Source organism: Arvicanthis niloticus, chromosome 9 (genome assembly GCF_011762505.2).
Source record: "Arvicanthis niloticus isolate mArvNil1 chromosome 9, mArvNil1.pat.X, whole genome shotgun sequence".
Classification (NCBI taxonomy): domain Eukaryota; kingdom Metazoa; phylum Chordata; class Mammalia; order Rodentia; family Muridae; genus Arvicanthis; species Arvicanthis niloticus.
In genome coordinates, this window is record NC_047666.1 from 54,577,703 (window position 1) to 54,599,080 (window position 21,378).

The window sequence follows — 21,378 nt, forward strand, 5'->3', positions numbered from 1 at the left end:
AGTAACTACTATATCCATTCATTAAAATTCAGGAAAAGAAATCCTTTAAATGTACAACGTGAGAAAGTTTTCATCTACTTTACAAATTTACAGAACAAATGAGGTGCCACACTAGTGAGAAACTCTGTAAGTGTAAAAACTGTGAAACTACTTTGTTGCACAGTTCATTAAAGAACCATCAAAGAATACATTTTATTTACTTGAGTGTAAGTCAGCTACAAATATTCTCACATTGTCTTGTCCTTACAAAAATCAAACCTCAAAGCTATGGGAAAGGCACTCATTGAAAAACACTTTCAAAGTCATCTGAAAATTGCCACTAGAGACAAATGTACTATATTAACTTCATATTAATTAACTATATTAACTATATTAGCTTTACATTAATTAACACAAATTAATTCAAATATGGTGTTGGAGAACACATATGATGCAAAAAATGCTGTACAAAACTATCTCTCCTATCACTGCATGGCTTTAGTTAGTGGTCTCTGTCCCTCCTCCTATTCTTTTCCATGACCTTTTTCTCACTTGTACTTCTGTCTCTAACTTACCAAGTTCCTAATGTTTCTTTACACAGATAAACGTCTTTAAAAATGTATTCTTTGTACATTGTGTTTGTGACAAGGAGAGGGTAAATTGTACTAATTATTGACTTCTATGACATTCTCACACATGCTTGTTATATATTCGGTTGTATTCAATCCTTCATTTGTAAAGTAGATTTCTGGGTGGTAGAATTCCTCTTTTGTAGTTATACTATTGAAGAAACATATGTAAGACTAGTAGATATGATTTTTATTTAAATAATTAAATAAAAATGTTACATTTTGAAAAGACAATGTCTATGGCTCCGTAAGTGTTACTGTGAAGGGACAATGTTCAAAACATGCCACCCTGGGCCTCTTTCAGTTGCAAACAGCGAAGGCTCCCGTCTCTCAACTCTCTCCCTGCCACAAAAAAAATGTACAAGGAATGGATTTAAAAGGCATTTACTTGTGTAAAGAAACATTAAGAACTTGGTAAGTTAGAGACAGAAGTGGGAGTGAGAAAAGGCTCTGACAAAAGAATAAGAGAGGACAGAGAGCAGGGAGTGTGGGGAATGTGGAGGAAGTGCTGTGATGTGCTGGAAAGGTCTAGAAAAGTCTAGAAAAGTAAGAATCCATCGCTTGGTTTCCTCCTCCAGCAAATTCTCTTCAGTGTCAACCATTAACACATGGGGCACTCAGATAGCTGAAAAGGATTGAAACACCATATCAAAAACAATAAGCTAAGTGGGCCACCCAGAGCTCCCAAAAACTAAATCACCAGCCAAAGAGTATACTTGACGAGGGCCATGACTCCACATACATATGTAGCAGAAGATGGATTTATCTGACATCAGTGGGATGGGAGGCCCTTGGTCCTGCGGAGGCCTGAAGCCCCAGCTTAGGGGGATGTGATAGTGGAGAGGTGAGATGGGTGAGTGGGTGGAGGAGCACCCTCACAGAGGGAGAGAGGAGGAGGAAAAGGGGAATGGGAAGTTTGTGGAGGGGTAAGAGGGAAGGAGGATATCATTTGAAATGTAAACAAAAATGACCTTAAAAAACCCAATATTATGCAATTTGAAAATTTATGAACCTTGGGAGATTGTATCTACTCCAATTTAAAATATTTTCATGAAGACACTTGGGAGCTCATATTATATTTTTGTATACAGTGAAAGGGGAGCAATTATACTTACTAATCATTATGTGTTAACAGATATGATAATACCTTATAAAAGCTTACTATTATTATCATTAATCAAGTGATATTCCATTCACAACACTGTTCAGTTACCAATCATGAGGGATAATAGAGTGACAGGTCTGGGAGGGCTTGGTTCCACCCACTGATGATACTTAGTGTCCCTTGGTGCCGCCCACTGGACCTGGTAGATCCTGATTAGTATCAAGAGAGTCCACTACTAAACATCTTTTGGAACAAATTTGTGTCCCTTTCATTTCTGCTCCTGGTGGTGTAAGTCTCCTTCTCAGTCTGGGAACATGCATGCCTTGGTGGTGGTGGTGGTAAGAGTGGGAAACTCAGTGCTGTGGAAAGCCTTGTAAGAAATAGTACCAATGTGGAAACTATCTATGTATGCTGGATTGAGTGAAGATTCTCCTGCCTTCTGCCCTGACTGTACTGACTCCTAGCAGTGAGGTTTCTTGTTGATGCTGGCATATGCAAGGTAGCAGGATGGGGTGTGGGGTCCTGGAGACTCATGAATGCTTTTTTGAAATTCCAGATGAATTCACTTGTCAATTGTCAGAGAACAATGGGAAATGTGTGTACTTGTTTTTCCATAGTTATCACACAAGATTTCCACTGAGCTATTTTATGTGTGGTTTAATACTGTTCTTATTCTGTTAGTGGGTTGGAGAAGAATAACTGGCAGATGTTGAATTTACCTCTGGACCAATTGTGAGCATTTAGAATGTTGGTGTTGATTTACTTACACTTGAGCTGTTGGGACCAATGTGTAGACTTTTTTTTCTTAGAGGGAAAAGATCAGGGGGCAGAATTCTGGTTGGTGAGGGCTGCTTGAGGCAAGGGTGTGGCCTCAGTGTGAACTGAGCATCTTGCTCTTTGTCTGCTGTAATGGCAGTGCTGCTATTCTTCAATCTGGTTTCACTACAGGTCTGATAAGAGGGGGCTTCTGGTTCTCCTAAGTCAGATAGCTCAGTCTGAGCCTGGAGATGGATGCTAGTTGACCAGAATGACAAAGTCTCGCATGCAAGGATTTATCCATTTACAGGGAAAGAGTATTTAAGTACAGATGTGTGTGTTGGAGCCAGAGGTTGACTTTGGATACCCTCACTCATCACTGTTTTTGGAGCTACAGTCTCTTCCTGACTGTGGAGCTCATTGTCTCAGCTAGACTGGCTTAGCCTATCCAGTGGGCTGCGGGACCTGCCTGTCTGTGCCCTGTCTGATGCTGGAGTTACAGCTGCACTTCAGCACCCCTGGCTTTTTACTTGGTGCTGGAGTGTGAATTTTGACTGTCTGTCTGGGGCTCTAGATGAAAGCAGCCAGACATGAGCTTTTAACCATCCAGCGAGAGTTCATTGTGTGGGTTTTCTAATATAATTGCCTTTGTAGGACTGCAGACAGGACTACTGAACCACAGGATTTTTTTTTTTTTTTTGCTAATACTAATATGGCCAAACATGGAAAGAAATGCTAAGATATGATAAAGGAATGCATTTTGTGGGATGAGTGGCTTCTGACTTAAAATCTTTTGAAGATTTGTTATTTTATGTGTACTGAGTATTTTGCTTGCATGAGTATATGCATATAACCTGCATGCCTGATGACCTCTGAGGTCAGAAGAGAGAGCCGGATCTCCTGGAACTAGAGTTACAGATGATGAACTGCCATGTACATTCTGGAAACTGGCCCCAAGACCTCTGCATGAATAACCAATGTCCACAACTGCTGAGCCATGTATCTAGTGCCTAGGACTGAAATCTTGCTTTGTGTGGCTTGTTTTGTTTACTTCCATTTGGTGTCAGTGGGAATTAAAACCACAGTGTCACACTTGTTAGACAGGTGCACCACCCCTGAGCCAACCCGAGATTCAGGTTGATTTTTAAGTTGTAAGTTTTCCTTTGCAGTATTTATCTGGACCTGGGTGACATGATTATGCTTTTACTAGAAATGTGTACCACGACTAAACAGATAAAAGGGTATAACCTTGATTTCAGTAGGCAGAAAACCACATGGGAAAATCATCCACACTGTTGAGTGACTTTATCCCTAATGAAGATGTGTGGCACCTGCAGCTCTTCTACAGCTAGCATCTTAGTAACAAAAGTCAGGCATAGTAGTAATCAGTTATTTTTCCTTAACAATGGTCAAAGTGACACATTGGATGCCCTGTTTACCAGTCTGACTGCCCTCCCATGTCATTTACAGTTTTAGGAACACACAGCTCTCCACTTCAGGCATGGTTCTACAAAGCCCCTCAGTGCCAGACTGAAGGAATGGAATGGCCGACGGCAGAGGAAACAAGGAATGGGACAGCCGTCCAGGAGTTTATCCTTGAGGGGCTGCCTGTGGCCGAGCACCTGAGGATCCTCTTCTTCCTAGTCCACTTGCTGGCCTACTTGGCTTCCCTCATGGGCAACATCCTCATAATTACCATCACATGCAAGGACCACCGACTACAGACCCCCATGTACTTCTTCCTCAGCACGTTCTCCTTTGTGGAGTGTGGTTTTATCTCTACTGTTATCCCCCAACTGCTCGCCATCATTCTGTCAGGGAGGCAAACGATTTCCTTTGTGGCCTGCTTCACGCAGGACTTTGTTGTTCTTTCCCTGGGGGCAACCGTGTTTTTCCTTATGGCTGTACTGTCTCTGGATAGGTATCTGGCCATCTGCAAACCTCTACATTATCCAACCATCATGAGCCCAAGGATGTGCTTCTTTCTTGTTACTGTGTGTTTAGTGTTGGGTTTCCTCTTCATGGTTGGTCCAGTTGTAATGCTTTCCCAGTCATTTTACTGTGGTCCCAATGTCATTCCTCACTATTTCTGTGATTTTGGACCACTGGCAAGTCTCTCCTGTTCAGAAACCAGGTCTATTGAGATGCTGTTTTTTAACCTTGCTTTAATTGTGCTTTTAACTTCCCTTGTGGTAGCCATCTTTGCATACAGCAATATAGTGTTCACCATAGTGCGCCTCCCTTCAACCAGGGAGCGACAGAGAGCTTTTTCCACCTGTTCCTCTCATCTCATCGTCCTCTCTCTAATGTACGGTAGCTGTGTATTTATATACATGAAGCCAAAGCAGACAAGCAGGCTGGACACCAACCGAGAGGCTGCTCTAGTGAACACGGTAGTCACACCCCTTCTGAATCCTGTCATCTACACCCTGAGAAACAAGCAGGTCCACCAGGCTCTGAGGGATGCACTGTCCAGGGTTCAGTTACACAGATATCACAGGAGCAATGCACCTTCCCTTTGATTTAGTCTAACACCATTTTCAGTTTCATTTAAGTGTTCTCTATAAATCATCAGGCATGCTATCTTGTCAAATCCTGTTAGTTTGTTATTACAACCATTGCTGACATATTTAGTAATTTTATCTGAAGACATTAATAATTTTGTGATAACAATCTTTCTATATCTGCTTTTGTGATATAAGACCAAGCCCCATATATATCTATACATGTTTCAGTTTCAAGGAAGTGTCTCAATTTATCCATGCATTTATTTGATGTGTGTTTTTGGTCTGATTCCATGTATCCTGTGGTAGTGATGGAGGAACAAAGAGAGACTATGGAGGTAGAGTTGGGAATAAAGAATTTAATTAATGACTATGAAGAATTTAAAATTTGTTCAATGACAGATTTATGTGGTCATCATACTAAAATTTAAATGAACCATAAACAATAACAGTCATGATATTAATAATAAATTACTTTTTTATTACTTACTACAATTGTTTCCCATGAAGAATATTTGCATATAAACAGACATCATTACACCTCTAGTTTTCACTAAGCTGTAAAGCAGTGAAATAAAAATCCCCAATGTTTTCATTCCTTTACCAGACTAGATTCAGTTTGAATCCCTAAAACTGAAGGAACTAAGGATTGTTAAGCAGTCTAGAGTCGTATGCTGGTTACCATGCTGGTGAAATACAAAGAATTCGGGAGAAATTACCTCAGAGGTTAAAGAAATCTACCTGTAATGACTGTTAGAAGAATAGAATGCTTCTTAAGATGAATCTATGGATGAGTTCAGGCATCTATCTCAGCACTAAGACAAAATGAATCTATTGCTCAATCATGTGTCATGAGACAAGCTGAATAGAGAGCAAGGCAGGAAAACACCTTTGTCAAGGTTAGTTTTGCTGTCAAGTTGACCCTCAGTTGGAGAGTGGCCTCCATCAGATGGATGGCCTGTGGGCATGTTTGTGGGGCATTTTCTAGATTGTTGACTGACATGGGAGGGCCTAGCACACATGGGAAGTGCTATCCTCTTCCTTGGGCCAGTGGGCCTGGGCTGTATGGGAAATGCAGCTGACTATGACCCTAGGAGTGAGCCAGCAAGCCACAGCCTTCAAGCTCCTGCCTTGGGTTCCTTCCCTGGCTTTCTGGATTGAACTGCAACCTGGAAGCCAAATAAACCCTTTTCCTCCCCTAGCTGCATTTGGCCTTGGTGTTTATCACAGCAACAGTAAGCTAAGCAGGGCACCCTTATATTATAGAAAGGACAAACTGAAACAAACATTGAGATCCCAGAGGCAAATGCAACTTTACCATAATGACAAAGTGTAAGTAGATTAATACTTTTTTAAAAAAGAGGCTTTTACTATGTTAGTTGATTATGGCCTAAATTTTAAGAACATAGAGACAGTCTTAAGTTCATAAATGTAAAATTTCAAAAGAAAAAAATCTAATGATATGAAATAGTAGCATTCCAAGTAGACTGGTAAAAACTGACCCAATCATAAAGACAGAGTAGTGATAAGTGTGTGTGTGTGTGTGTGTGTGTGTGTGTGTGTGTAGGAAATGGTAGATTTAAAGCACGGGGAAAACTGGAGTCACTAGAATGAGAATAAAGAGCAGACAACCATGGTCGGAAGTTCTATTGTCATTGCTTCAGTTATTATCAGGTAAGAACTATAATAATTGTTCACAATTGTATAATTCTGTCAAGGAACAAACTGGGCTTTATTAATTACCACATTGTTTTATTTTGCATTTGTTGCATGCACAGTGCTTTCATGAATCCATGGGAACTTTGACTTAATAGAACTTTTATTGGCCTGTAAACTCAACCTCAAAACTCTGTACAGGAATGGAAAGATAGAATGTTTTATTCCACAGAATGAATGAAACAGAAAGAACAAAAATGGAAACAAATGACCTGAGAGAACTGAACATTTGGCTGTAGAGAAATCATTGTCATGATGACTTGTTGACAGAAACTATTACAAATATAGCTTAGAAAATGGTATTACTTGATAAAGATGCAGGAACAAAATGTACAAGGAATGGATTTAAAAGGCATTTACTTGTGTAAAGAAACATTGGGAACTTGGTAAGTTAGAGACAGAAGTGGGAGTGAGAAAAGGCCCTGACAAATGAATAAGAGAGGACAGAGAGCAGGGAGTGTGGGGAATGTGGAGGAAGTGCTGTGATGTGCTGGAAAAGTCTAAAAAGTCTAAAAAAGTAAGATGTCCATCACTTGGTTTCTTTCTCCAGGAAATTCTCTTTGGAGTCCACCATTACCATAGAGGACATTCCCCGAAGTTGGAAGATAGCATCTGAGACAAAATTCAGGAAGGTGTCATGGAAGTTGAGAAAGGCTGAAGGTGCTGCCCCAGTCATCTGATTCTGTCTTGCCTGTGCACCAGACATAAGAATGAGGAAGGTTTTTAATACTTCCAGCACAAGCTCCAGCCATTGTTGCTCAGGCTTAGAAGAGTCCCAGAATAGAGGCCAGGAGTAGTGGTGCACACCTTTAATCCCAGCACTCATGAGGCAGAGGCAGGTGAATCTCTGTGAGTTCAAGGTCAGCTTGGTCTAAGAGAGAGAAAGAGAGAGAGAGAGAGAGAGAGAGAGAGAGAGAGAGAGAGACAGAGACAGAGACAGAGACAGAGACAGAGACAGAGACAGAGAGAATGTGTGTAAATCCTTGAGGGGAAACCACTTTAACCACCAGCTGAGCCCCATACGTTTTCAGAACTGAAAGAAAAATAGTAAAAAGGGTTTGTTTTGTGTTTTGATTTGTGCTTTTTGGATTGCATTGTTTGAAGATAAAATCCTCTCTTTCTCTAGTTCACTGAGTTTTATCTGTGCTGTTCAAATACTCGTGCATTTGGAGCCTGTAATGGAGCATAGCTGACGTATCATGACCTGTCACATCCTCAAGCAATATTGATACTCCCTCGTCTTGCAGCTAAAGATTGCCAATCTCTCCTCAGCTAGGGATGGCACTTCATACTCCCCTCCCCTCCCCTTGCTGGGATTTTGTCTTGTTTGAACTTGTGCAAGTCACAGCCACTGTGAGTTCATATGGACAATTGCCCTGTTGTGTCCAGGAAACACTTTTCTTGTAGTCTAGTCACCCACCATCTCTGGCTTGAACACTCTTTCCATACCCTCTTCCATGATGATCCATGAACCATAAGAGGAGGGGTTTGATATAGATATCTCATTCATTGTTGAGCACCCTGTAGTTCTTATTCTCTGCATAGTGTGGCTCTGTGTGTTAATTGCCATCTATTGAAAGAAGACTATTCTTCAGTGGGAGTTGAGGGATGCACTAATATATGGGTGTTATGGTTTGAATAAGAATGGCCTTCATGGGCCCATAGATTTGTAGGCCTATTGATTTGAATGCAGGGCCACCAGGGAGTGGCAGTATTAGGGGGTGTGGCCTTTTTGGAGTAGGTGTGGCCTTGTTGGAGAAACTGTCACTGAGGGTGGGCTTTGAGGTCTCAGAAGCCCAAGCTAGGCCCATTGTCTCTCTCTGCTGCTTCTGGATCTGGATGTAGAACTCTCAGCTCCTTCTCCAGCACCACATCTGCCTGGATGCTGCCATGCTCCCTACTGTGACATCAATGGACTAAACCTCTGAAACTATAAGCAAGCCCCAGTTAAATGCTGTCCTTTATAAGAGTTGACTCTTCACAGCGATAGAACACCGACCAAGACAATGGGTATAATATTAATCCATTGGGAATTACTTTAAATGTTCATATATCAAAATAATAGTAGTAAGTTCTTTGCTACAGTGGATAGTAATGCCAGACTCTATCTTCTTCTCTTTGTCTTGGTTTTATTTTGTGGAGAAGGTTCTAAGTCAAAACAGAAATTGGTCAGGCACTCCCATGACACATGAGCCACTCTTGCTCCATTGGGCTAACCTTGCCAAGCCAGTCATCATTGCAGTTCTCACAGTTCACAGCTGGGTAAGACTCATGATCACCTTCCTCCTTTGGTAATGTCAATGGTGCCGTTCATCAGTATGAAAGATAGTCTGTAGGAATGATGCTTCCAGGTGAGCACCAACTTGATTTCTCCATGATCTGACTAACGTATGGAGTATTTGCAACAATAGGGACTTACAGTCAATGTATGGAGGGTAACCAAGAACAATGGCAATAACCGGTAATGTTAGTAGTTTATGGCTCTCTACTGGCAAATAACTCAAATAGGGCCAATTCATTGTCAGTACCATGAATTTTATTTGCTACCATGGTATCTAGCAGGGGTGTTATCTCCAATTCCCTCATTATAATGTATCTCCATTTAGACCCTTTCTTACATATATGTATGTGTATGTATATGCACATGTTTATGTATATATTTTAGGAAGTTTATTTAGTAGCAGGTTTTCATATGACCTTTTCTTCCTTTTTGGTGGGTCTTTTTTATTCTTAGTTTTATTCTTCAATCCTTTTTTACTTCTTCTTTACTTCTTTACAGTCTTCATTTCCTTCCTGGTCTGCCCCCAACTGCTTCCCTCCCATACCGCATCCCCCCATCTCCAAGAAGATGCCCCCCATATATACCCCACTAGACCTCCCTACTCCCTGGGTCCTCAAGTCTCTCGAGCGTTAGTTGTGTCCTATCTCTCTGAGGCCAGACCATGCAGTCTTTTGCTGTATATGTGTTGGGGCCCCCTATCAACTGGTGCATGCTGCTCAGTGTCTGAGAGATCTCGGGAGTCCAGGTCAGTTGAAACTGTTGGTCTTCCCATGGGGCCACCCTCCTCTTCAGCTTCTTCCAGCTTTTCCCCAATTCAACCTCAGGGGTCCCTGGCTTCCCTCCATTGATTGGGTGTTAGTATCTGCATCTGACTTATTCAGCTGCATGTTGAGCATCTCAGAGGGCAGCTACACTAAGCTCCTGTTTGCAAGTTCACCACAGCACAGTGTCAGGTCCCAGAGCCTCCCCTTCAGCTGGAGCCCAGTTTGGACTTGTCACTAGACCTTCTTCCTCTCAGGCTCGTCTCCATGTTTGTCCATGCAGTTCCTTCAGACAGGAACAATTCTGGGTCAGAGCTTTTGACTGGGGGATCATGTACTTGCTGGTTTTGTGTGTCAACTTGACACTGGCTGGAGTTATCACAGAGAAAGGAACTTCAGTTGAGAAAATGTCTCCATGAGATCCAGCTATAAGGCATTTTCTCAATTACTAATCAAGTATGGGAGGGCCCATTGTGGGTGGTGCCATCCCTGGGCTAGTAGTCTTGTGTTCTATAAGAAAGCAAGCTGAGCAAGACAGAGGAAGCAAGCCAGTAAGAAACATCTCTCCATGACCTCTGCATCAGCTCCTGCTTCTTGCCCTATGTGAGTTCCAGTCCTGATCTCCTTTGGTGATGAACAGCAATTTGGAAGTATAAGCTGAATTAAACCCTTTCTTCCACAACTTGCATTTTGGTCATGATGTTTTCTACAGTAATAGAAACCCTGTCTAAGACAAATTGGTACCAGGAGTGTGGTATTCCTGTCACAATCTCACTAAGACAAATTGGTACCAGGAGTGGGGTACAGGCAGATGGAGCCTAGAAGACAAGGTGTGTGCTCTGAGAGCAAAGAGGCTGAGTTAGAGAGATAGCCAATGTTGTACCTGGTGCTGTGGCTGGACTTGGCAATGTGTAAAAGTCACCCAGGTGGTACTGGTTTTGAAAGCATGAAGGGGTCATGAAGAGCTGAGGCTTAGCACTGTGAGAGTCTATGGAAGGCCATTGGTGAAGGTAGAGCCTCAGTTGCAATTGATGGCCCAGGACTGAAGGGGTCATGCAGTGGAGTTGAGGCTTGGCACCATGAAGAGAGTCTATGAGAGGCTATTGGTGAAGCCTAGTTGCAGAAGAAGCAAGCCACTAAGAAACATCCTCCCCTATGGCCTCTGCATCAGCTCCTGCTTCCTGCCCTGTGTGAGTTCCAGTCCTGAACTCCTTTGGTGATGAACAGCAATTTGAAAGTGTAAGCTGAATAAACCGTTTCCTCCACAACTTGCATTTTGGTCATGATGTTTTGAGCAGGAATAGAAACCCTGACTAAGACAAATTGTTCCAGCATAGTGGGGTATTCCTGTGAAAACCTGAATAAGACAGCTAGCAACCCCCTCCCTCCACTTGATGTCCTGTTCCTCCACTGGAGGTAGACTCTACAAGTGCCCCCTCCCCACTGTAGAGCACCTCATCTAAGGTTCCAACCTTTGAGTACTGAGAGTCTCTCACCTCCCAGGTCTCCTGTACATTCTAATGGCTCCTCACACCCCCTACCTCCTGAGGTTGCCTGTTGCCATTCTTTCTGCTGGCCTTCAGGGCTTCAGTCCTGTCCCCCTCCAATAGCTGGTAGTGTTCTCCCCTTCTCCTCCCTGTATCCTCTCCCACCCAGGTCCCTTCCTCCCTCTGCTCCCCTCATGATTGCTTTCTCCTCCCTCCCAAGTGAGATCGAGGCATCCTCACTTGGGCACAGTGGCTTGTTAACCTTCTTGAGTTCTGAAGATTATATTTTGGGTTTTTCGTACTTTTTTTTTTTTTTGCTAATATCCACTTATTAATGAGTGCATACCATGCATGTCATTTTAGGTCTGAGTTACCTCACTCAGGATGGTATTTTCTAGTTCCATCCATTTCCCTCCAAAACTCATGATGGACTCATTCTTAATAGCTGAGTAGTATTCCATTGTGTAAATGAACCACATTTTCTGTGTGCATTCTTCCACTGTGGGACAATGTGAGTTGTTTCCAGCTTCTGGCTATTATAGATAAGGCCACTGTGAACATAGTAGAGCATGTGCCCCTGTGGTATGGTGGGGCATCTTTTGTGTATATACCTAAGCAGGATATAACTAGGTCTTCAAGTAGATCTATTTCCAATTTTCTTAGGAAACTTCAGATTGATTTCCAGAGTGTTTGTACCATTTCACAATCCCACCAGCAATGGAGAAGTGTTCCTCTTTCTCCATATCCTTGCCAACATGTTCTGTTGCCTGTGTTTTTGTTTTTAACCGAGAACTTCTCCTGGTGTTCCTCTTGGTCCGTTCTGCTGACTTGAGTTAAGGCTGAAGACTGGCTGTCTCTGCTAGATCTTGTTACTGTTGTTGCTAACCTGACTCTACTGAATGGACGGCTGGTGTATCCATGAAGTGTTTGTGAGTGGATCGAGCTGCTACTGATAACCTGTGATCCAAAGTGTAGATTTCCAGACAACACAGACAGGAGTTGCTCCAAAGAACCTTTCTAAACAAATTCACTTCACCCATTTCCTTTCTTCCCCACTACCTCTGGTGGGTGGTGGGCTTCAAGAGAGGTTAAAGTGCTTAAGAACCATCATTAAAAATACGTGTTGAAAAAATTAAAGTAACAAAGTTACACTCCTTCCCAAAATACATGGTCAGGACTGTCACAATCATTATTCTATTTCTGGTGCTGATTCCTGTCTTAGTTACGGTTTCTATTGTCCTAGATATAATCCCATGTCCAGCTACAATTTGTGAAGGAAAGGGTTAGTTTGTCTTACACCTCCTGGTAACAGTTCATCATGGAGGAAAGTCAGGGCAGGAACCCGGAGGGAACAACTGAAGCAGAAGCCATGGAGGGATGAGCTTACTGGGTTGCTCTGCCTACATTTTTATAGTTCCCAGGACCACTAGCTTAGGGGTATCAGGTGCCACAGTGAGCTGGGCAATCATCAATCAAGAAAATGTCCCCCAGACTTTCCAACAGGCCAATCTGGTTGGGAAATTTTCTCAGTTGAGCTTCTCTTTCCCCAAATGACTCTAGCTTGTGTTAAATTGACTTAAAACTAGTCAGCACAATGGAATATTTGTGTTATGTTATGTCTACTAGTGATGTTATTGTGTTTCTTTGGAAGCTAAATATGACAATATTTTATTAGGTATTATGTTGGCAAAAGATGGACTTGTAGTGGCTAATTTTTGTGGTCAACTTGATTGAATCAGGAATCAATTAAGAAATGTACCTCTGGGTAACTCTGTAGGGATATTTTCTGGTTTAACTGTGAGAGCAAGATCCTTCCCAAGAGACCATAGTATCTTCTGGCTGGATAAAATATATAAAGAAGAATAAAGGAAAAGAGTTCTTTTGCCTGACTTCCTTCAGTTGTTGCTGGTAAGTGCATCAGTTCTGTTGGTCAACAACAGAGTTGACATTAGAACTCAGCTTCATCAGCTTTCCAGTGCAGACTGAAGACCGACAGGTCTCCAGGAATTATTAAGGCTTTTAGCACCAGGTTAGAACTGCATGCATGGTGAACTGAGAACAGGCTTCTCAGTCTTTATAGTGTGCAGCCAGACATTGCTGGACCACTCAGACATATTGTGTAAGCCAATCTAGTGAATTCTCTTTGTAATATGTGTTCATTCTATTACTTCTCTTTCTCTAGAGAAACCCGACTTATATCGTGTCTCAGGGATCCAATTCTCTATGTGACTTAAAAAAAAATAGATCAAGTTGTGTTATTTAGCTCTTCAGTTCTGGCTGGCATAGTACTCATTGTGAATTCCAGATTGGCATCAAACTCACAGGAATCTTCCTGCCTTAGTCATATGAATGCATGGATTATAGGCATGTGTCTTGTTAGCTACCTTCATTTGACCTATCAGTCCTATATTAACAATGTTATGCAATTTGGGAATTTATGAACCTTGTAAGATTGTATATACTCTAACATATTTTCATGAAGACACTTGGGAGGCTCATATCTTTGTACACAATGCAAGGGCAACAATTTTATTTACTAGTCATGTATTATCAGAAATATTAATATTTTATAAAACTTACTATTATTATCATTAATCAAGTAATATTTCATTCACAAAATTGTTCAATAACCAATCATGAGCGATATTAGAATGACACAGGTCTGGAAGAGCTTGGTTCCACCCACTGATGATACTTAGTGTCCCTTGGTGCCACGCACTGGACCTGGTAGATCCTGATTAGTATCAAGAGACAGTCCACTACTAAACATCTTTTGGAACAAATTTGTGTCCCTTTCATTTCTGCTCCTGGTGGTGTAAGTCTCCTTCTCAGTCTGGGAACATGCATGCCTTGGTGGTGGTGGTGGTAAGAGTGGGAAACTCAGTGCTGTGGAAAGCCTTGTAAGAAATAGTACCAATGTGGAAACTATCTATGTATGCTGGATTGAGTGAAGATTCTCCTGCCTTCTGCCCTGACTGTACTGACTCCTAGCAGTGAGGTTTCTTGTTGATGCTGGCATATGCAAGGTAGCAGGATGGGGTGTGGGGTCCTGGAGACTCATGAATGCTTTTTTGAAATTCCAGATGAATTCACTTGTCAATTGTCAGAGAACAATGGGAAGTGTGTGTACTTCTTTTTCCATAGTTATCACACAAGATTTCCACTGAGCTATTTTATGTGTGGTTTAATACTGTTCTTATTCTGTTAGTGGGTTGGAGAAGAATAACTGGCAGATGTTGAATTTACCTCTGGACCAATTGTGAGCATTTAGAATGTTGGTGTTGATTTACTTACACTTGAGCTGTTGGGACCAATGTGTAGACTTTTTTTTCTTAGAGGGAAAAGATCAGGGGGCAGAATTCTGGTTGGTGAGGGCTGCTTGAGGCAAGGGTGTGGTCTCAGTGTGAACTGAGCATCTTGCTCTTTGTCTGCTGTAATGGCAGTGCTGCTATTCTTCAATCTGGTTTCACTACAGGTCTGATAAGAGGGGGCTTCTGGTTCTCCTAAGTCAGATAGCTCAGTCTGAGCCTGGAGATGGATGCTAGTTGACCAGAATGACAAAGTCTCGCATGCAAGGATTTATCCATTTACAGGGAAAGAGTATTTAAGTACAGATGTGTGTGTTGGAGCCAGAGGTTGACTTTGGATACCCTCACTCATCACTGTTTTTGGAGCTACAGTCTCTTCCCGACTGTGGAGCTCATTGTCTCAGCTAGACTGGCTTAGCCTATCCAGTGGGCTGCGGGACCTGCCTGTCTGTGCCCTGTCTGATGCTGGAGTTACAGCTGCACTTCAGCACCCCTGGCATTTTACATGGTGCTGGAGTGTGAATTTTGACTGTCTGTCTGGGGCTCTAGATGAAAGCAGCCAGACATGAGCTTTTAACCATCCAGCTAGAGTTCATTGTGTAGGTTTTCTAATATAATTGCCTTTGTAGGACTGTAGACAGGACTACTGAACCACAGGATTTTTTTTTTTTTTTTTTTTTTTTTTTTTTTTTTTTTTTTTGCTAATACTAATATGGCCAAACATGGAAAGAAATGCTAAGATATGATAAAGGAATGCATTTTGTGGGATGAGTGGCTTCTGACTTAAAATCTTTTGAAGATTTGTTATTTTATGTGTACTGAGTATTTTGCTTGCATGAGTATATGCATATAACCTGCATGCCTGATGACCTCTGAGGTCAGAAGAGAGAGCCGGATCTCCTGGAACTAGAGTTACAGATGATGAACTGCCATGTACATTCTGGAAACTGGCCCCAAGACCTCTGCATGAATAACCAATGTCCACAACTGCTGAGCCATGTATCTAGTGCCTAGGACTGAAATCTTGCTTTGTGTGGCTTGTTTTGTTTACTTCCATTTGGTGTCAGTGGGAATTAAAACCACAGTGTCACACTTGTTAGACAGGTGCACCACCCCTGAGCCAACCCGAGATTCAGGTTGATTTTTAAGTTGTAAGTTTTCCTTTGCAGTATTTATCTGGACCTGGGTGACATGATTATGCTTTTACTAGAAATGTGTACCACGACTAAACAGATAAAAGGGTATAACCTTGATTTCAGTAGGCAGAAAACCACATGGGAAAATCATCCACACTGTTGAGTGACTTTATCCCTAATGAAGATGTGTGGCACCTGCAGCTCTTCTACAGCTAGCATCTTAGTAACAAAAGTCAGGCATAGTAGTAATCAGTTATTTTTCCTTAACAATGGTCAAAGTGACACATTGGATGCCCTGTTTACCAGTCTGACTGCCCTCCCATGTCATTTACAGTTTTAGGAACACACAGCTCTCCACTTCAGGCATGGTTCTACAAAGCCCCTCAGTGCCAGACTGAAGGAATGGAATGGCCGACGGCAGAGGAAACAAGGAATGGGACAGCCGTCCAGGAGTTTATCCTTGAGGGGCTGCCTGTGGCCGAGCACCTGAGGATCCTCTTCTTCCTAGTCCACTTGCTGGCCTACTTGGCTTCCCTCATGGGCAACATCCTCATAATTACCATCACATGCAAGGACCACCGACTACAGACCCCCATGTACTTCTTCCTCAGCACGTTCTCCTTTGTGGAGTGTGGTTTTATCTCTACTGTTATCCCCCAACTGCTCGCCATCATTCTGTCAGGGAGGCAAACGATTTCCTTTGTGGCCTGCTTCACGCAGGACTTTGTTGTTCTTTCCCTGGGGGCAACCGTGTTTTTCCTTATGGCTGTACTGTCTCTGGATAGGTATCTGGCCATCTGCAAACCTCTACATTATCCAACCATCATGAGCCCAAGGATGTGCTTCTTTCTTGTTACTGTGTGTTTAGTGTTGGGTTTCCTCTTCATGGTTGGTCCAGTTGTAATGCTTTCCCAGTCATTTTACTGTGGTCCCAATGTCATTCCTCACTATTTCTGTGATTTTGGACCACTGGCAAGTCTCTCCTGTTCAGAAACCAGGTCTATTGAGATGCTGTTTTTTAACCTTGCTTTAATTGTGCTTTTAACTTCCCTTGTGGTAGCCATCTTTGCATACAGCAATATAGTGTTCACCATAGTGCGCCTCCCTTCAACCAGGGAGCGACAGAGAGCTTTTTCCACCTGTTCCTCTCATCTCATCGTCCTCTCTCTAATGTACGGTAGCTGTGTATTTATATACATGAAGCCAAAGCAGACAAGCAGGCTGGACACCAACCGAGAGGCTGCTCTAGTGAACACGGTAGTCACACCCCTTCTGAATCCTGTCATCTACACCCTGAGAAACAAGCAGGTCCACCAGGCTCTGAGGGATGCACTGTCCAGGGTTCAGTTACACAGATATCACAGGAGCAATGCACCTTCCCTTTGATTTAGTCTAACACCATTTTCAGTTTCATTTAAGTGTTCTCTATAAATCATCAGGCATGCTATCTTGTCAAATCCTGTTAGTTTGTTATTACAACCATTGCTGACATATTTAGTAATTTTATCTGAAGACATTAATAATTTTGTGATAACAATCTTTCTATATCTGCGTTTGTAATATAAGACCAAGCCCCATATATATCTATACATGTTTCAGTTTCAAGGAATTGTCTCAATTTATCCATGCATTTATTTGATGTGTGTTTTTGGTCTGATTCCATGTATCCTGTGGTAGTGATGGAGGAACAAAGGGAGACTATGGAGGTAGAGTTGGGAATGGAGAATTTAATTAATGAGTACCAAGAATTTAAATTTTATGTGATCATCATACTAAAAGTTAAATGACCCATAAACAATAACAGTCATGATATTAGTAATAAATTACTTTTTTATTACTTACTACAATTGTTTCCCATGAAGAATATTTGCATATAAACAGACATCATTACACCTCTAGTTTAGTTTAGTTTTCACTAAGATGTAAAGCATTGAAATAAAAAGTCCCCAATGTTTTCATTCCTTTACCAGACTAGATTCAGTCTGAACCCCTAAAACTGAAGGACCAACAAAAGACCAGAGGAACTAAGGATTGTTAAGCAGTCTAGAGTTGTATGCTGGTTACCACGCTGGTGAAATACAAAGAATTCGGGAGAAATTGGCCCAGAGGTGAAAGAAATCTACCTGTAATGACTGTTAGAAGAATAGAATGCTTCTTAAGATGAATCTATGGATGAGTTCAGGCATCCATCTCAGCACTAAGACAAAATGAATCTATTGCTCAATCATGTGTCATGAGACAAGCTGAATAGAGAGCAAGGCAGGAAAACACCTTTGTCAAGGTTAGTTTTGCTGTCAAGTTGACCCTCAGTTGGAGAGTGGCCTCCATCAGATGGATGGCCTGTGGGCATGTCTGTGGAGCATTTTCTAGATTGTTGACTGACATGGGAGGGCCTAGCACACATTGGCAGTGCTATCCTCTTCCTTGGGCCAGTGGGCCTGGGCTGTATGGGAAATGCAGCTGACTGTGACCCTAGGAGTGAGCCAGCAAGCCACAGCCTTCTGCCATGTCTCCTTCAAGCTCCTGCCTTGGGTTCCTTTCCTGGCTTTCTGGATTGAACTGCAACCTGGAAGCCAAATAAACCCTTTTCCTCCCCTAGCTGCATTTGGCCTTGGTGTTTATCACAGCAACAGTAAGCTAAGCAGGCACCCTTATATTATAGAAAGGACAAACTGAAACAAACATTGAGATCCCAGAGGCAAATGCAACTTTACCATAATGACAAAGTGTAAGTAGATTAATACTTTTTTAAAAAAGAGGCTTTTACTATGTGAGTTGATTATGGCCTAAAATTTAAGAACATAGAAACAGTCTTAAGTTCATAAATGCAAAATTTCAAAAGAAAAAAATCTAATGATATGAAATAGTAGCATTCCAAGTAGACTGGTAAAAACTGACCCAATCATAAAGACAGAGTAGTGATAAGTGTGTGTGTGTGTGTGTGTGTGTGTGTGTGTGTGTGTGTGTGTAGGAAATGGTAGATTTAAAGCACGGGGAAAACTGGAGTCACTAGAATGAGAATAAAGAGCAGACAACCATGGTTGGAAATTCTATCGTCATTGCTTCAGTTATTAACAGGGAGGAACAATAGTGAGCCTTCAGAATCGTGTCAGTCTGCCAGGGAACAAACTCAGCTTGACCAATAAGCTGGTTTTTATTTTGCATTTGCAGGATGCACATTGCTTTCATGAGCACATGGGAACTTTATCATAATAGAACTTTTATTGGGCTGTAAACTCAACCTCAAAACTCTTCACACGAATGGAAATATGGGGTGTTTTCAGGCCACAGAGTAAATGAGAAATCAACAACAAGAATAACAACACATGATCTGAGAGAGCTTAACATTTGCTGTAACATTGTAAATGATGGCTTGTTGGCAGAAAATATTATGAATATAGTCTAGAAAACGTTATTACTTGAAAAGATGTAAATTGTTTAAACGTTTAAAGATTTTCTTTATTTTATGTATATAAATCCATTGTAGTTGTCTTCAGACACACCAGAAAAGGGCATTTTATCCCATTACAGATTGTTGTGAGCCACCATGTGGTTGCTAGGAATTGAACTCAGGACCTCTGGAAGAGCAGTCAGTGCTCTTAACCACTGAGCCAACTCTACAGCCCCTAAATATTTAAATTTAAAGATTAAGGACATAATTTGAATTCTAATGGAAGCTGTTTGTGTAAGTTTGCAAGTAAGTTGTGTTCAATCAATCAAAGAACTGGAAGGCAGACGGAAAATAAGTAAAGCAGGATTTTTTTTGAAGTGCCTCCCAAGATCTTTAAAGTCATCAAGACCAACCAGAAATAGAGTGATAGGGACTGTGTAGACCAGGAAAGCCGTCTATGTAAAGAATGGAGGGGAGTGAATCCACATATCCTGCAGGTATTACAAAGAATAATAATGCAATATTGTAAACATCTTCATGTTGATATGTTAACCAAAATGAACTAGAGCTGCGTCTTTGAGAGACAAACTTACCAACATAAGAACAAATACAGTATTGCTTTTTGTAATTTGTGTTCTAAATTTATATTTTGAACACAGTCTAGTCCCTCCTGGCTTTCAGTGTTTCCACTGAAAAGTCAAATGTTATTCTGTTATCATTTTTCTCTATGTGACTAAATCTTGCTTTGTCTCTTGTCACTCTAAACAGCCTTTCTTTCTTCTGTACATTAGATTTGAGAAATTTTGTTGAAAAAACCTTGGTTTATTCTCTGTCTTCTTGCATGTCTATTATTTGCAGTTTGGGTGTCTATAGTGTTGCATATTATTTTGTCCCATTTTATAGTGTCCCACATTTCCTTCATGTTAAACTCTTGGTTTCTTTTTAGACTTAACATTTTCCTTGAATAAGTGGTTCTCTTCTATCTTGTCCTTGAGACTAGATATTCTTTCTTCTACATAATTTAATCTGTTGGAGATACTTTCCTCTAAGCATACTGTTTGACTTCATGGCTTTTTCATTTTAGGTTTTAGTTTACTTTAGACAATATTTTAGAGATCTCATCTTTTATTAAATTCTATTTACATATCTTAAAGTGTCTTTAGTATTTCATTTTATTGTTGGTGTTTTTACAGTATTTACGCAGGCATTTGTTTATCTCCTCTTCGATTTATTTGAACATATTCATGATTGTTTTGAAATTATTGTCCTGTGCATAAATTATTTCAGTTATTTTTCTTAGATATCAATACATTGGAAATTCTAATTTCTGGAGGAGTTGTGTGGACTTAGTTATTCTGTTTGTTTCCCTTTTGTGATGGGATCCAGATATCTGGAATTGGGTCTTTGATACTAATTCTTGGTATGGGTATCTGGTCTCTCTTTTATTGAGTGGTTGTTTGAATGTTTGGCATTACCCCTAAGCTGTCAGATTGTAGGCCAGCTGAATGGTGATTGGTATTTAATCTTGGGGCTATCTTTTTTGATGTGTGAATGGGGTGTCTAAAGTAGACTCAGCTTGGTAGTAGTTCTAGTCAGACCCCCTATTGGGCAGATGCCTGGCTGGGTGGTGAGCATGGCAACTAGTGGGCAGGCAGACTAGGGAGTATCAGTGACAAGAATAAGGACTGTCTCTTCTGGTGGGGAGCTGCAAGGTTTGTAGAGGGCTGACTGACAGGAAGATGGGAGGGGAATGAGGCCAGATACTTACAAACTTCTTATGTTGGAAGCTCCACGTTCTAAGTGCTGTGTGGGCTCCTTCACTTTTAAGTTAATTTTGCTTATTATCTTTCTCATTCTCTGACACTTTCCTTTATTTCACTCACTCATCACCATCTTAACTTTTATTAACTTTTAACCTTATGGTTTATTTTATATTGTTTTTGCCATTGCCTTTTCTATTGTGAATGATATGATAGTTCACTATTCCATAATTAGTAATATGAATAGAATAGTTATATGTCTTTACTTCTAGCTGTTTGCTTTTTTTATGAGATAAAGCACACCAGATTTTGGTGCATCCATGTTTAAGATAGTAATGTCTTCTTGCTTAGTTGTCCCTTTGGGTAGAATAAAGTGTCTCTCTTCCTCTCTTTTAATTAGCTTTAGTCTGAAGTTTATTTGTCAGATATTATAGTAGCAATGACTGCTTTGTTGTCCAGTTTGATAGAAGTACTTCTGTCCACTCTTTCATCTTAAGACAAGGCCCTATTTTTAAAGCTAAGACAATTTTTTTGTAGACTTTGTTTCTTAATTTGTCAACCAGTC

General features: G+C 41.1%; 2 protein-coding genes across 5 annotated transcripts; both read left to right on the top strand.

The window, feature by feature from the left end:
* Nucleotides 1-1,892: 1,892 nt before the first annotated feature.
* Nucleotides 1,893-5,360, top strand: LOC117715548 (olfactory receptor 6C4-like). 2 transcript variants are annotated; one of them, XM_034512414.2, is made up of 2 exons: nt 1,893-2,001; nt 3,940-5,360. In XM_034512414.2, the coding sequence occupies exon 2, from the start codon at nt 4,008-4,010 to the stop codon at nt 4,989-4,991; it is 984 nt and encodes a 327-aa protein (XP_034368305.1). In that variant the 5' UTR covers nt 1,893-2,001; nt 3,940-4,007; the 3' UTR covers nt 4,992-5,360. The 2 variants fall into 2 exon arrangements, with proteins under 2 accessions (XP_034368305.1, XP_076796467.1); XM_076940352.1 differs by lacking the exon at nt 1,893-2,001 and adding an exon at nt 2,011-2,212.
* Nucleotides 5,361-13,113: 7,753 nt separating this feature from the next.
* Nucleotides 13,114-20,711, top strand: LOC117715547 (olfactory receptor 6C4-like). 3 transcript variants are annotated; one of them, XM_076940356.1, is made up of 2 exons: nt 13,114-13,126; nt 15,997-20,711. In XM_076940356.1, exon 2 carries the CDS (start codon nt 16,065-16,067, stop codon nt 17,046-17,048), a length of 984 nt encoding a protein of 327 aa, XP_076796471.1. In that variant the 5' UTR covers nt 13,114-13,126; nt 15,997-16,064; the 3' UTR covers nt 17,049-20,711. The 3 variants fall into 3 exon arrangements, with proteins under 3 accessions (XP_076796471.1, XP_076796470.1, XP_076796468.1); XM_076940355.1 differs by lacking the exon at nt 13,114-13,126 and adding an exon at nt 13,916-14,033; XM_076940353.1 differs by lacking the exon at nt 13,114-13,126 and adding an exon at nt 14,044-14,244.
* Nucleotides 20,712-21,378: the final 667 nt, after the last annotated feature.